The 16,790-nt window shown below is 44.9% G+C and overlaps 1 protein-coding gene across 1 annotated transcript in view; it reads right to left on the bottom strand.

Annotated features, from left to right (window-relative positions):
* Positions 1 to 14,305, bottom strand: part of GPD1L (glycerol-3-phosphate dehydrogenase 1 like) — a 43,946-nt gene extending 29,641 nt beyond the window's left edge. Inside the window, exons 1-2 of the mRNA XM_037525679.2 lie at positions 14,197 to 14,305; positions 1,944 to 2,121 (exon numbers count right to left, since the gene is read on the bottom strand). Coding sequence (XP_037381576.1) covers positions 1,944 to 2,121; positions 14,197 to 14,243 — 225 coding nt within the window. The 5' untranslated portion in view covers positions 14,244 to 14,305. The remainder of the gene's footprint in view (positions 1 to 1,943; positions 2,122 to 14,196) is intronic.
* Positions 14,306 to 16,790: the final 2,485 nt, after the last annotated feature.

Raw genomic sequence — 16,790 nt, 5'->3', positions numbered from 1 at the left:
AGTGTGGAAACAATTCAGGCTTCCATCAAACGATGAGTGGCTAACCAAAATACAGTAGACCCATAAAATAAAATGTTATTTAGCCATAAGAAGAAATGAAGTTCTGATTCATGCTACACCATGGATGAACCTTGAGACTGTGTTAAGTCAAAGAAGCCAGCCCCAGAAGACAGCAGATTATATGTGGCGCCATGTATATGAAATGTCCAGAATAGGCATGGCTGAAGAGACAGAAAGTAGATGAGTAGCTCCGTGGGGGAGGAGCAGGGCAGAGAAAATAGGAAGTTACCATTCAAGGGCATGAGGTCTCTTTTAGGGTGATGAAAATAGTCTAACATTGATTATAATGATGGTTGCACAATGTTGTGAAAATTCCAGAAGCTACTGAAATGTAGGCCTTACATGAGTGAATTGTAGGGTCTGTGAATTTTATCTCAGTAAAGCCTTTTTTAAACAAGAGCTGGTAGGGCTCAGAAGAGAAAGATGATAGGCAGTGACAACTGTATTTCATGGACGATGCGTTGATTATAAACCCAGGCTCAGGAATGAATCTACCAGGAATTGAACTCTAGTCTCCAGCTTTGTGAAATCTAACAAGCTTATCAACCTCTCCAAACTGTGATCTCTTCCCCTGTAAATTCAGAATCATTGTCTTGATAGGAAAACTCATAGTCTCCATCTAAGAGGGTTACTGATGGGATTAAATGAGACAATATGTCCAAGCTACTTAGTAGAATGCTTGACACTGGTGAACACCAGAACCAAAAACAAACAAAAATCTTCACTAAGCAAGGTCTTTGCATCTCCAAACATCCTGCATTTTTCAGTTTACACATCTGTCTCTCCTGTTGGACTCCTTGGGGGAAGCATCATAATCTTACTCCTCTTTGTGGTCCAAGCACCAGCACTGGGCTTTGCAGGTACTGTACATGCTCATAAACATTTGGTGAGCGAATATAAACAGTGACAGGTATTTTATTAACAAAGGAGATGAGTTTCTCTGGCTAACCACAGGGATCAGGCAGTCACAGTGGTCTGGTTTCCAGACGATTAGAGAAAGCCACTGAGGAATGAATCCGGCAACAGAAGTTCATAAATTCCACTCAAACAAGTGGCAGGTACATCCTTCTCATTCCCCACACTCATTTTCTCTTCCCCACAAGTCACTAGAATAAGGCCAGGCAATAACCTATATTTTTCCTCCCAGACCTAATAAGCTTGAATTTTTAGCTGTCTTATAATTTTCCATTTTCTCCTGTCTCCTGTAATTTAGGCCTTGACCCTGTTTTAATCACAGACCCAGTGTATTAGCTGTTCTAGTGAGTACAACTAAGCCCGTGTACTTCGAAATATCAGAGCCACATGGGGATACAAGAAAGCAAAGGCAAGGTCAACTCCAGCTTTGAAGTGGCCAACCCACCGATTGAACTGTGTCCCTACACCAACATATTGAAATTCTAATCCCAGTACCCTGGAATATGACTATTTGCAGATGGGGTCTTCAAAGAGGTCATGAAATTAAATGAGGCCACTATAGTAGCCCCAATAAAATAGGACCAATGCTCATTGAAGAGGACATCAGGGAGACCATCCACAGACACAGGAAGTAGAGGGCCACTGACAAGCCAGGGAGAGAGGCCACAGAAGAACCTAATTTGGCTGACACTTGAATCTTGGACTGTAAGCCTCCAGAATTGTGAGAAAATTAATTTCTGTCATTTAAGTTACTTGACCTGTGATGCTTTGTTGTAGCAGCCCTAAAAAGTTAATACAAAGCCCATTTCCAGAGTAAAAAAATTCAAAACCAACCAAGCAAACAACTTGGTAGAATAAAGCACCAGGGAAAAGGAAGTCACTTTCCAATTTCCCCAAGTTCCAGTGCTTTCGCAGCAGAACAAAACTTTCAGGATTTACCAAATGTACTTTTCATTGCAAAGCCTTACCACATTTTCAGGCAGTTTGTGTCCAGGGAGATATTTCACATTTTCATGGTCATTATTTATGATGTCCGTCAGTTTTCTCCCATTCACTGTTTCTTCAAAGACCCACATCTTGACTGTGGAGGCAAACTTCTTAAGCTGCTTGACATTATTACCAATTATTTTTGCAACAGCTGAACCCCTAAAAAAGAAACAGTGGAAAAGAAAAAGAAAATTAAACTCACTTGGGTAAAAGAAAAAAAAAATCTTGCAATATCATTCAGAAGATTTGTGTTCTGATTCTGATTCAAGCACTAAGCGTATTTAATAAGTGATGTCATATCAATCACAAACCATTGGAAATGTAGTTGTTTTCACCAGAAAACACCACCCCTGGTGATCAAGAAAGCCCCTGAATCTGGCTTAAGGTCAAAAGCACCGCCCTTGAAACTAGTAAGCATCAACCTATCTTGGAAGAGAGAATCACAGGCAGAAGAGAAATTCACCCACAAAATGGCATGAAAATGACACTAGAGAATTCTCTTAGCTTCCAAGGCAACGAGACTATTATTTCAAATCTGTGCAGTGAACATGTCGCTACCCTAGAATACACTGTTCTGATCAGCCCAACAGGTCCAAGGTGGAGCGATAATGGAAAGAAAAAAGACCCCTGTTGATGCCAGATAAGGAGCAGCCTTAGGGCATAGGGCCCCATTGTCTTGAGCACTGGGTCCCCCCCATTCCCCCACATCCACCCAATCTCTCCTCTCCCAGCTCCCTTTTTTCTGCATAGCTCTTCACCAACACATTGTAGCAGCAGGCCAGTCTCTCGCAGGCTTTCCTACAGGGAAGAGAAGGAACTCCACTCATCCTCCCCACCACGCATGGGCAGAAGTGATCCTGGTCACCAGGGCACCTGTGCTGCCCTCACAGATGTGCTCAGTACACAACAGGCCACAACCAGCTGACTGAGGGAGGGGGGAGATGGGGGTTGGGGGTGGAGTGGGGAGGCACCTGATCCAGCTGAGCCAATCAGCTTCTCCTGCAGGACTCTGAACAGAGAAATAGCTTGTTCCTCACACAATCTCCCCCCCAACCCCACCCCATGTGAGGCGCTAAAGAAAGAATGTGGTAAAGGGCACCTTGAGAATTCAAGTATTAGGGCATTTGTTACTTCTTCTAACAATTAGAAGTGAGGTGCAAAGGTATAGGGGGTGATGACAGAAAAGGGGGCAGGAGCACCAAGCTGATACAGAGGAACATACTGGAATTTTTTTTTTTTTTTAGAGAGGCATGTTTTTATTTATTTATTTATTTGTTGTTTGTTTTGTTTATACATGCACTGGGTACAGTCAGAAGCGCGGGAGGGTGAGAGAATTCACCAGGGCCAGAGCGGGGAGCAGAGCAGGCAGAAGGACCGAAGTACACTGCTGAGGGGAGCAGCGGGCGGCAGGAGAGGTCTGCGCGCCATGTGGGACCCTCCTCTGGTGGCCGGGGAGCAGCGGGGGATCGAACCGGCGCCCAGAGGCCTCGGGCAGGTTTGCAACCCAGCGCTCAACCACTGCACCACCGGGGAGGTCCAACATACTGGAATGTTTACCCTGACTCTCTGATAAACACCAGTTATTCTAACTCAGCTCTAGCTCATCCCAGCATACAAAACTTTGTGCTTTAACAAACAGGAACATCCAAATAATATAAATATAGACGGATAAACTGGGCTAGTGGGTCTCCACTTTGACTGTACATTAGAACTACCTGAGAGATTTAAAATTCCTGATTCCCAGGCGACACTCATACTAAAGGAATCAGTGGTTTCTTCAGTGGGATCAGGCATCAGTGGTTTTCAAAGCTAGGAACAAATGTGCAGCCAGGGTGGAAAACAACTGCTCTGAGTGATGATCTAGAATTTGGATGTCCTCCTTCTTCACAAAAGAATAGCTGGAAAAAGCAAAGCTCTGTGGCTTTCCTTGTGAGGTTCTGAGTCTTTGCAGCAGGACAGCTTATTAGCTAAATAGCCATTAATCTGATTCTCCTGCCACTTTGTAGAAAAGAGGTCAGGAATCTCCCTGGTATCACTACCACCTTTATTCCAATATTGGAAACTGCTGCTCACAGTTGTACTTACAGGGAGATAACAGCCCCAGCTCAAAGTGTTCCCCCAGTGTTAAATATACTCACAAGGTCAAAGAGGGCAAGTGTGATTCTGAGCAAATTGAGAGGAAGGCTAAGAATCTAAATCTAGTAAATCAAATGCAAAAATATGCCAGAATCATGAAACCCCAAGATCTTCTGGGAATACACTTGCCTCTCCCTTTAAAGCAGCTTTCTGAGGATGTTAAGCATTTGCAACCAGAGGCAAATCTGTAGTATTTGCTGAAATGAGTTAGTTGTGAAAATGTAAATGGAAGTTGGAATTGTTCAGAACTCAGCCTGCCTGAACATGTTTTTACAACCCCTGGAATACAAAGGGGCTTAAAATGACATGTCAAAATAAGGGAAACTCCAGCTATATTATCTACTCATGGGGCTTAAAATGACATGTTAAAATAAGGGAAAGTCTAGCTACATTATCTACTCATGTGAGATCATCAGGACTTCACTCTGTTTTCATTAATAATTTCAGTGAATTATTCACTCACTTATTTATCTGTTATCAAATGTTTGTTGAAAGCCTATTGAGTTTAATGCATTGCGCTAGATACTGGTAATGCAACAGAGAAAAGGAAATTCACTCTTTGCTAATCCACAGACTCAGAGACAATACATGATTTTTAAGCAGCTGAGTTTGAGGACAGTAAGCTGTTTGCAGCAAAAGCTAAGGAAGACATCTATACAGTTAACTTTGAGGCAAGCAGAAGTAACTCCATGTAATTTGGGGCCAAGCAGTTGGATCTGTCGCTCAGAGATTGGAAATGGGGAGAGGATTAATCAAGATTAAGGGAAGAAGCATGAAATTCAAAGACAAATTTAGCAAGGAGAGGAGTAAAAATTGTCTAGTGGCTACAAGGTCTAGTCTTGTTTTTTTCCTAGACAACTTTTATAATAATTTTTCTTTTTTGAGGTCAGGACTTAACGCCCTATATTTTGTTTTGTTTTAATCTTTAGTACAATTAAAAAAAAATCTTTAGTACAATTTCCATGTTGAACCGGTATTTTCTTTGCTGTCTACTTTTTTCTGTGTCATCTATAACCTCCAAAAGTGTGCTTCACCTTGACATAATAAAGGATGTATGACAAGCCTACCACTAACATATTAAGGGGTAAAAAACTGAAAGCTTTTCCTCTAAGATCAGGAACAAGAACAGAATGCCCACTCTCATTAGTTCTATTCATCACAGTACTGGAAGTCCTAGCCTTCCCATGTTTTCTGCAGTATAATTCACAATCGCCAAATCATAGATAACCCAAATGTCCATCAACAGATGAATGGATAAAAATGTGCACAAACATAGAGTGGAATCTTATTCAGCAATTTCTGCCATATGTCACCACAAATGATCCAGGAGGACATTAAGTGAAATAAGGACATTAAGGACATTAAGTGTATTTGGCTTATTCTGCACAATTCCACATAAATGAAGTATCTCAAATAGTCAAGCTCATAGAAGCAAAAAACAAAATGGTGGTTTCCAGGGGATAGTGAAAGGGGGGTACAATGGATAAAGTTTTAGACACTCAGGAGGGACAAGTTCTAGAGATCTCTGTGCAACATAGTGTTAATAGTTAACAATTCCACCTTGAACACTTAAAAAATTGGTTAACACATAAGAAGTGCAGATATTGTGTGGGACGTTAGTCCCTGCCCTCCTGGAGCTTGGAGACTTGTAAATGGAGACTGATGCTGCCCCAGCAAACAGGCGAGGTGTAACTATACCACAGTGACCAAGAGTGGCTAAGCAGGTGAACTAGAGATAGTTGGCAGACATCACGTTGGCCAGGGAGAGCTGAGAAGTATCACTAGAGTGCAACTATAAAGACTGAGTGGGCCTTATTCTGTGTCTGTGTGCGTGTGGGGAGGCTTCCAGGCAGAGACTGGGGTCCCTGGAGCGAAGATGCAGGAGCAACAGTGGAGGAGACTGCTTTTGCCTAGAGCTGACACTTTTTTTTTTAAATTTATTTATTTATTCATTTATTTATTTATTTATTTATTTATTTATACAAGCACTGGGTACAGTCAGAAGTGCGGGAGGGCGAGAGAATTCACCAGAGCCAGAGTGGGGAGCAGAGCAGGCAGAAGGACCGAAGTACACTGCTGAGGGGAGCAGCAGGCGGCAGGAGAGGTCTGCGCGCCATGTGGGACCCTCCTCTGGTGGCCGGGGAGCAGCCAGGGATCGAACCGGTGCTGCAGAGGCTGCGGGCAGCTTCGCAACCCAGCGCTCAACCGCTGCGCCACCGGGGAGGCCCGAGCTGACACTTTTGAAGGGAGACAGGAACTGAAAAATGAGGCAGGAACAGGAGAAGGTAGAGGGACAGAGTAAAGGACAGAGGAGAGAATGAAGGAGGAGGATTGGGGGACATTGGGAGCAGAGGAAGCGGAGGCAAGAGGACATGAGGAGTGCATGGGAGGGAGGTGAAGAAGATGAGGCAGGGATGGAGGAAGAGTTGAGAAGGAGCAGGGATGGCAGAAAGAGCATTGATTTACTGGTGACCAGGTGCCAGGCATTGTTTTTTTAATGTGTTTCTACTGAAATGTAATTGATGTATAACATTGTGTAAGTTTAAGGTGTACAAAGTATTGATTTGCTACATTTATAAATTGCTATGCGATTTTTCTACGAGTAACATTATTTTAAATAACCTAGATTACGCCTTTTTAAGTCTCAGCAACCTGAGGCAGGTACTATTATGAGCCCCATTTTAACATGAAGAAACTGCAGCCCAGCACCCACACAGGTGGTTGGTTAATGGAAGAACAGAGACTCACACCCAGGCTAAGTCTTCACCACTCACTTCTCCCTCCCTGGATCCCAGCTGGACAGACACCACTTTTTGCTTGGCAAGCCCCTTCCCCCTGCACTCTCTGTCCATGGCCTTCTCTCCCCTTCCCTTCTAAAAAGGTGTCATATTTTATTCAAGCCAGTGCTGCACCATATCAGCTAAGGAATAGCTATGAAGCCAGGCTGAACTCTAAAGCATTCCATTGGCCCACGTGCTTTCATTGGGTCAGAAAAAGACTCTACAGCCCATTTCTCTTTTTATCAAGGGGGCAGGTAAGGCTTAGGGAAGAGAATTAGCCAAGGAGTCCAGCAGATTCTCCATGATCCATATCTCCCAAGTTATCTCTCCCAGGGCTGATCCTAACTGTGTGTACAAGGGAAGAGGGCAGTTAATTTTGGTTTAAATAACATTTACATTTTGTATTCACAAAAGCAATACATGAAAGAAGAAAAAAAAAAACCAATTATGAATAATCTCCCCACCCAGGGAGAACTGTTAACATTTTGTGTAATTCTTTGCAGTTAAAGGGCTTTCACAGTATAATCAAATGCCAGTGTATTAGATGTAAATGTGAAAAATGAAGTATTTTAAAAATAGATTCAGTTTGGTGAATGTTTATTTGATCTCTGGGTAAGGAAACTTTCTAAGCTTAAAATCAAAGGCAAAAAGCACAGAGGAAAAGATCAATGTGAACAACTTCACATAAAATAAGGAGGGGAAGGAAGGGGTTGAGAAAAGCCTTTCTAGTCTATCAACGTTCAAACTACAGAGGAAAAAGCTTAAGATAGGATGTTATATTTAACAAAATTCAGGATGCAAAAATGTACATGCCATATGATCATATGCCATTGACAAAATACATACAACCTCACACCTGGTAGGATGAATATGAATATATGTATATATATATATATATATATATATATATATATATATACACACACACACACACAGAAACACACACACACACACACACACACACCCCAAACAGAAGATAGAAAGTGTTTGGAAGATGGAAAGAAATTGGAAGCCATGTGCACTGCTAGTAGGAATGTATCACCCTCTGGAAAATGATACAGTGGTTCCTCAAAAAACTAAAAGCAGAATTACTGTATGAATCAACAATTCCACTTCAGGGTACACATCCGGAAAAAATGAAAGCAGGGACTCAAGCAGTATTTGCATACCCATATTCATGATAGATACAGGGCGGAAGCAACACAAATGTCCACTGATAGGTGAATGGATAAACAAAATGTGGTGCACATACACAATGGAATATTATTCAACTTTAAGAAGGAAGGAAACTCCTGACACATGCTACAACATATATGAACCTTGAAGCTATGTAACTGAGTGAAATAGCCAGTCACAAGAAGACATATACTATAGGACTCCACTTACAGGTGGAACATGTATGAGCTCTCTCTTGCTGTTGTTGGAATCCAGTTAACACATGAAAAAAACCTGAACTAGCCTTCTGAGGAATGGGAGACATGGAGCTTGGTCACTCCTAACAGCCTGCCTGCAGCCTGCCCACTGTCTGACCAGTGAAAGTGGTCATCTAGGCCTGAGAGTCCCAGCCAACCAACTGACCCAACCTGATAAGACCCCAGAGCAGCAGAGGTCCCTCCCTGCTTTGTCAGCCCCAATTTGTGGGTCCTAGGATCACGAGCCAAAAAAAAAAAAAAAAGACTGCTGTTTGATGTTATTAAGTCCTGGGGAAGACAGCTAGGCAGCCATAGGTGACTGATTCAGTTCCCAGCTCCCAACTGTGGGAAGGACTGTGCCCCCAAAGTAGAAGGATGGCACAGGACCATTGGCTTAACGTCAAGGGAACCCAGCCGACTTCTGGCTGTGGAGTTCAGTTTTTTTGTTTGTTTGTTTTTTTAAGCAGTTATTTATTTATTTATACAAGCACTGGGTACAGTCAGAAGCGCGGGAGGGTGAGAGATTTCACCAGAGCCAGAGCTGGGAGCAGAACAGGCAGACCGACGAAGTACACTGCTGAGGGGAGCAGCAGGCAGCAGGAGAGGTCTGCGCGCCATGTGGGACCCTCGCCCGCCGGCCGGGGATTGAACTGGCGCTGCAGAGGCTGTGGGCAGCTTTGCAACACAGCACTCAACCGCTGCACCACCGGGGAGGCGCTTAGTTCTTGACATCACCAAGACTGGGGGGTGAGGGATAAAGGGAAGAGAGAAAAGAGAAGGGTGACTTAGATGGTGAAGGCCCTGGAAGCTGTTTCCCCCCACACTTGGGGATACTACTAGGCCAGTCACAGAGGAGATTTAGTGGACTTGTCACTTTTATGTCCAAAGGGAAGTATCTTGGAAAAGAATGAGCTCACCCAGGTCTTGTTCTGAGATTAATAGGTGGAAGTTGAAGGTGATCATTTTTCTTGCTCAAATGTAAGATTTTTCACAATTAGTCTGTTACATTAATGTTAAGAAGATTAGTTGCCTTAAAAATAGTTAACTTTGATCATCTGTTAAGTCTCCAAGAGAAAGGGTGTCTCCATCAGAGGGAAACAACCGATTTTTAAGGCCTCGTTTCAATTTGAGTTTTCCTAAGTAGTATACTGTTTACTGTTTTATTGGATTTTTGTTGGGAGAGTGGATATTTAGTATTTTTATGACAATGAGATATATCCTTCAGGTAAAAGTATGCTTCTCACTGGAAATAATAATTTAAAGACTCATGGACATTGGCGTTAAGGGGATCTGGGCTTCAGTCAACTTTACCTCATTGACCACTGAGCTTGAAAAGTCTTCTCTAAATCGGTTTTGTCATCTCAAATGGAGAGAATACCAGCTAATTGCCTCAAAATTCTCTCTCAACCATTTCTCAAGTGGAATTATTAATATATAATACTAAAAGTAGATACAGTGTCAATAGTATTTATATTTGGGTGTTGAAAATATGCATGACATTTTAATATTCCTATACTTTCCAGATAATCTGTAATGATTATAAATGCATGTTTTAAAAGAAAGTGAAAAAAAAAATTCTCTCAGCATTTGAATATGCATTGTCCAATATGAGGGTTATTGGCTCTCTGAATTGAAATGTGCTATAAGTGTACAATACAAAACAGATTTAGGAGACTTAATAGGAAAAAATAATGTAAAACATGTCACACCTATTTTTATATTAATGTCATGCTGAAATGGTAATATTTTGGAAATATTGGGTTAAATTAAATATAATGTAAAAATTAAAAAAATAAAATAGAGAGAATAACAGCACACAGAGTAGCTATAAAATTTAAGTGAAATAATGCAGATAACCCACAGAATGTGGTCATCACTGGTATATCTCTCCCAAAGGAGGGGAAAAATGGAGAATAATGGAAGACAGGAAAGAAGGTTAAGAGGTTAGGCCTGAGAGTTTCTGACTACTCTGCAGCATAGTATGAGCTGTGATTTTTTTTTTACTCCGGGGAGTGATGAAAAAGAGACTAGGTATCAGATTATTCTGGTTAATTGTATAAACCTCCTCACCCCCGTTCATGACGAAACTTTGGATCTTGTCACAGTTCAGTATTAACCTATCCTATCATTAATCTCTCCCTCCAGCCTCCAGAGCAGAGGTGTATGTTGACAGAGAAAGGTTTTATTTCTGACCTCAAGGTGCTTATTTACAGACACTCCAACTGTTTTTGAGCTCCCCATGTGGGTGGAAGACAAGAATCACCACAGAAACTGGGATGCACAGACTAAACAGTGACAAAGGTGGAGCAGCGCAGGATGCAGCAGATCAAAAAAGACAGGGTCGCTCAGGGCCAGCTTAGGCCATCAGTGCAGACTAGGTCGAAGCTCTCCTGACTTTCAGTCTCAGGAGTCAAGCTGTGGGGGATAAGGACAACAAGGGTGACAGAGAAACAACCTCCAAAACTCTTCCAGCTGCATATCAGCTGTGCTCTTTGTCTTCTATTTTCTCTCCCTTTTCTGCCTCTACTCCTTGGCCAAAGCCCAACTGAGCCCAATGTGTGACTTAAAGGTGCTGATCAAGGATGGTGAAAATAATAATAATATTAACATTAATATTAATAATAATATAGTAGCTGAGATTTAGTGTGCCAGTTACCTTGTACTCTCCCCAGATTATCTCATTTAATCTTACCCATCATTCTAGATAGCAGGTACCGATATTATAAGAAAGTGATTCTTGAAGAGAAGTAGTTTGCTCAAGGTTTCAGAGTTGCCAAGTAGGGAACCAGGATGGAAACCCATCCTGGGGAATGGGAATCTGAGCCCTCCTTCCATCACTGCATTGCCCTGCCTCCTGAGACACTTTAGGATGTATTTAAGACATATGTGCCCTAGCCCAGAAGTTTGGCTGCACGTAAACAAGTCATGAGGTTTTAGTTCTAGAACTGGACCCTGCACTGGGTGATTGGGAGACTGGCCCAAGGGTGTAGTGAAGAAACTATTCATCTTTGGGAGAACTTCAGAAGCTTTTGTGTTTTGCTTTTTGTTATTTTTCTGAGTCACTGGGGCCGTAGAAGGTCATGCAGGGGAGGAAGCACCTCCTTGCGTCCCCAATAGTGGGCGGCACCCCAGTGTTCAGTGGGAAGTAAAAGGGTCCCCTCCAACCTCCTCTTTTGGACTTTCTAGAGGAAAAGGGTGCCAAAGGGCAGGGCCAGGGCACTGTACAACCTGCTTACTTTCTTTCCATGTCCTTCCTGCCTGAGGCTCCCTGGTAGGTCAGCTCACTTCAGTCTTCTGGCATCTCTATTGCAACTGATGATCATTTCCATGGGGAGGCATTCGAGGTGAGGGTTATAACGACCTTTAACTCTGGGTTTAGATGTGGCACTACCTTTATTTGTATAAGCATTCTGAGCTACTTCAGAGTCCTAACTATAAACATTGCTCAAGCAACTTCACATTCCTGAGGTGAGACCTGTATCTGGAATGGTTGCTCCATCTCTCAGTAATCTGTTTTAAGTCTGGCAAGAGGCTAAAGTCCTTAAGTGTAAAATCTGTCCCACCTACGGGAATATGATTCAGCAAGCCTAGCATCTGTGATAAATCTGAGGTAAGTCGTGTTTGGACTGCATTTTCAGAAACACTACTTAAAGTATAATGTCTAATTTCATTCCACTTTGTATTTCTTTTGAAATTATCTTCCAAGTTCTTCTCTATCGCTGACGTGAAGGTAAGTTCCTTAAAGGCAGGATACATCCAGTCCCTGGCAAGACCACGGTATCCACATGGGCAGACACTCCAATATCTACTGATTAGGGCTGAATACCAGATAGGACCCTGTGGAGCTTCTCCATGCGGATTTCAATGCCTAATTTCCTGAATGTCTCTGGGGAGTTCGTGATCCTCTCTCTAGGACTAGAGCAGCTCTGTACCCAGGCAGTGACAGTGAAGCCAACAACTGTTCCTGTCTAATCTCATAATTAATGGAGCCAGGCAGCCAGCCCAAATCTTCGGCACATTTCTCAATTGCTGTGCTCCACTGTCACTAGCCAAGTTCTATTCCATTTCCTTGGTCTGGGGTGGGCCAAGAAAACAGTCAAGTACATGAGAGTGAAGCTCTGCAAAGACAGCCAAATCCCAGCCAAGGGGGCGAGAGGTTCACTTCTCTACTCCTGCTCCCTGGCCAATCCAGTGTGGCAAACCTGTGCTACTTCTTGTACCTTGCACATAAGGAAAAGAGGCTGCCCTCTGTGGTTCTATATCAATGCTACAAGAACACGTGCTAAAGGGGTGCTTTTCCAGTCCTATTGCCAACTAGGCAGCTGACATCTCATTCAAGTGACCTTGGGATTAAATCTGGCAAAGCCAAGCTGAAGTCTGAAGGAAGCTCTGCAGCCAATAGGTACCAATTGCCTTAAATGTTATGTAGAACTTTCTGTTGTTAGTCTAAAAGAGCTTACAGAGAACTGTGTAGTATCCTAGTATTTGCAGGGCAGAGACACAAAGAAATATGTAAACAGTCACTTGCATGGCATTCCTCCAGAAAAGACAGAACAAACTGGTAACGCTAGTTTTCCTCCAGTAGGTACCCTGGGGGTACAGGTGTATTTGTAGGCTGTTTCACTATTTTGTGTGTTTTGGGGGAGCACCTTTTGATTTTCTAACAATGGCAAAATATCACCTGATTACATATATTTGCATTCTTTAAACTTAGTTTTCACTTAGTATTTACCTAGCACATGCTGGGCACCAGAGTAGATGCTGTTCTCAAGAGTTGGGGTGGGAGCAGTAGAAACAGGTCATCAAATAAATCTTTACCCTTCAGTAACAGAGGTCAGTAACACAAGCACAAGGAGAGGTCACTGACATTGCTGGGATGGAAAAGTATAGAATCAGATAAGGTTTCCTCCAGGAAGTCCTTTCTAGGTCAAGTCTTAAAGAGTAAGATCAAGACCAAACAGCCAGAGCCAACTGCATGCCTAGGGGCCTGAACTGTGAGGAGAGTCAGGCCACAGAAGAACGAGAGCATTGAAAGAACAGCACTCTGAACTATTTTGTATCAGTCCCCGATGTGGGAAAAACAGTGCCCAGCAATGCAAAAACAACTAAAAATATCAGCTGCTGCCCGCCCCCCTCCCCCATCGCCTTTCCTCTACATTCACCCACCACCCCAGAGCACCCCACTGTGTAAGTTTGATAAAAGGAACTAAAAGAGCTGACATCAAAAGTTGCCATAAAGTGCCCAGAAGAGCGCATGGCACAAAGTACTTTATAAATATTCAAGTAAAATAGAGCCTAGAGGTGACACAAAGCTTCGCAAAAGATCTTCCCAGGGAACTCCCAGAGCCCCTGACAGCCCTGGAGGCAGCCCTCTTGGAACTTGAACTTTCTTCCCGTTACATCGCAGCTAAGACACCCGCCCTATCCAAGCGTGGGCGAGACCCGTACCTGCAACAGCAGCGCCCTTTAGCCCTCCCTGTCTCGCCTTCCTTGATACCGAAACAACAGCAAGAACGCGTGAGCCTCCTGCCATCCCGGACCAGGCGATGGGCCCCGAATGGAGAACGCCCTTGGGGTGTTGAGCAAAACCCCCGCGCGCGGCGAGCAGGTGGCCCCCGCGCTCCCGCCGCGCGGTGACGAGGCGCAGACAGGTGCCCGCGGGCGCGCCGTGCCCGCTCTCTGCGCAGCCCGGGGCGGGCACGCCGGCCCGGGGCCTCCGGAGCCAGTGCCTGCGCGCGGCCTCCCGGGCGCGCGGTGCCCAACCCGGGCGCGCGGTGCCCACCCCGCCGCGGGGCTGCACACCCCGCCTCCTGCGCGCGGTGGCCGGTGCCCACGCCGCGGCGGGGGCGCGCGATCCCAGGCGGCCCGGGAGGCAGAGCCCGCGCCCCTTGCCCGCCGCCGCTCACCAGTTTCCCGAGCCCACGATGCACACTTTCAGGGGCGCCGCTGCCATGGCCAGGACGGAACGCAGCTGCACCGCCCGAGCTCCCCAGGCCAGCCGCCTGCCCGCTCCGGCTCGGCCTAACCCGCAGCGGCTGCGGGCGCCCCGCCCCCTCCCGCCTCTCAGCCAATGGACGCCGCCGCCCCCGCCCGGGAGCTCCAGGCGGCCGCTGACAGCCCGGAGGACCCGCCCCGCCACTCCCGAGAACCACTGCGCACGCGGGCGACCGGGTGGGGCGGCCCCGGGCCCGGCGCTGACATCGCCCCACCCCCTTGTCGCAGGGCATGGCGGGAGTTGTAGTTCCCGGCGCCGGCGGCCACGCGGAGGGCTGTCCCCCGGGCTCGCCGCGCTGGAGGTTGCACCGCCCTCCCGGCTGAGAGGTCAGGCCCGGCTGGCCACCCACTCACAGCTTTCTGCACACGCGGAAAGAGCTGCCACGCTGCAATTTGGAGCCCAGAGAGGATCTAAAGTTGACTTTAACGACTGTGAGACTTGGGCACACAACTTGAAGTGCTCACACCTGGCTTTTTAGCCGCTGACACACAGGAGAAGCCAGGAGCTCCCTGGGGAACGTGTATCCTCCGAGGCCTGCGGTCTGCACGGTGTCTGCCCTTCCGGGTGGTCACTGGCTCTAATCAGTCAAGGGAGAACCGGAGGCTGCAGCATTGGGGCCTCACCATGTGTGGCAGGACACGCCCCTGTGTGTTTGCCCCAGGTCACCAGGAGGTTTGTGGTTCTGAGACTTCAATTCCCTCCTTCCTGGCAAATGAACATTATTGTTTCATTCTGAGTGTCGCTTTGCACCAGGCACTCTGAGAGGCACTGTGGGAGGAAGACAGCGTGGTTTGAACCAGTGATTCTCAAACTTGCGTGCTCTCTCAAACTGAGAGTCTCTGGAGCTTTTTATAATCCCCATGCCCAAGGACAGCACCAGCCCAGTCACGGCACAACCTCCTGGGATGGGATACAAGGATCAGAATTTTTTTAATTCAAAAATTGAGGAACAGAGGATTAAAATACCAGAGGAGATGTTACAGAACAGGGAGGGGGCACCCCAGACCCCACAAACCTGCCTGCTCTAAATAGGTTCTGCCATCCGCTGCATCAACACAAAACATATGAGACTTTAATGGGAAGGAACTTTAATACAATTAGGAAACAATACAGGAAAGGCAAAGAATATAGTTTCTAAATCAAGCACCTAAAGGTACCCGTCCCCTTGTGGGTAAAAGTCCATCCAAATGGGACTGGCCCAGAGCAAGGCCCCAAAGCCTGCCACCTTCCAGTGGGGACCCACAGAAAAGGATCAGAAACAACCAGACAAGTCTGGAAGGAAAAGAGCAAAATCAAAATCAAGTCAAAAACCGCCATTGTTATTCTCCCCACGGGTCTCTCACCCACATCTGTGTCAACCAGTCCACGACCAAAAGGCAAGTGTAGTTTCTTCACATGTATCTCGGCTCCATGTGCCTCCTCCAAGTCTCCTTCTGGATCCATCCTGCTTCCTTCTTTCCTCAGTCTCCTCTGCAGCATCTTCTCTCTCTCTCAGCTCCACCCTTCTTTTGGGTGTGGCAGGAAACCTGGAACCTCCCCCTCTCCTGGGGACCACCCTGTTACAGAGACTGGCAGAAGAAACCAATACTCAAGTACCTCGAAAAATTATACATCTCTTATTTCAATGCCCAGAGCATTAACTTTTACTTTTTATTTTCACCTTTACACTGTATGGAAGATTTATCTACATTACTTAAACATATTTACTTAAAGAAATATTTAAAGAGAGTGGGTGAGACACAGATTTCTCTCCATTCCTCACTGATGCTTTACTGTCAAGTATTTGCTTGAATGAAAGGATAGCTAAGCAGGAATGATGTGAAAGATGGAATATTCAAGTTTTCTTCATTTCCCCCCTTGCATTTGTGTTATAAAATGGGTTTATCAAATAATGACATCATGTACTTGAGTCTGCATGTATTGCAAAAATTTACACCAAGTGATTGATTCATTTTTAGCTTTTACCTAAAAGATTCATACCTCATCTGGAAACTCCTGCCCCCAGCCTTACATGGGACACTTGCTTGATAAAAGTTACCCGGCTATTCTGTGGATATAACCTACACAGCAGCAGCATCTGGTGTTTATCTGTCACCTGCTTTGCACAAGACATTGTGGCAGAAAAGACATAGTGAGTAGTCATTTGCCTTATAGACTGGTTAAGACTGAGACGTAAACCAAATAGGGAAATTCATGAATGTAATGTTGTGAGAACAAAGCAAGAGATTGCACATAGTATGACTCCATTTCTGTGTGTTCAGAAACAAGCAAAATGAAGTCTATCACTGGGGCTGTAAATATACATAGTAAAATGGGAAAGAAAAACTAGGGAAAGGCAAACAAAGACTAGATTGTGGTTAAGGTGGAGGGGATATATGTATATTTATATATATGATGCACACTTTGATGTATCTTTTTATTTTTTATTTTTATTTTTTACTTATACAAGAGCTGGGGTACAGGCCAGATGCGCAGGAAGGTGAGAGGATTCACCAGAGACAGAGT

The sequence above is a fragment of the Talpa occidentalis genome, unplaced genomic scaffold (genome assembly GCF_014898055.3).
Source record: "Talpa occidentalis isolate TD23 unplaced genomic scaffold, MPIMG_talOcc4v2.1 talOcc4.10, whole genome shotgun sequence".
Classification (NCBI taxonomy): domain Eukaryota; kingdom Metazoa; phylum Chordata; class Mammalia; order Eulipotyphla; family Talpidae; genus Talpa; species Talpa occidentalis.
Note: the sequence above shows the minus strand (reverse complement) of the source record. Positions and strands in the feature narration are given on the sequence as shown.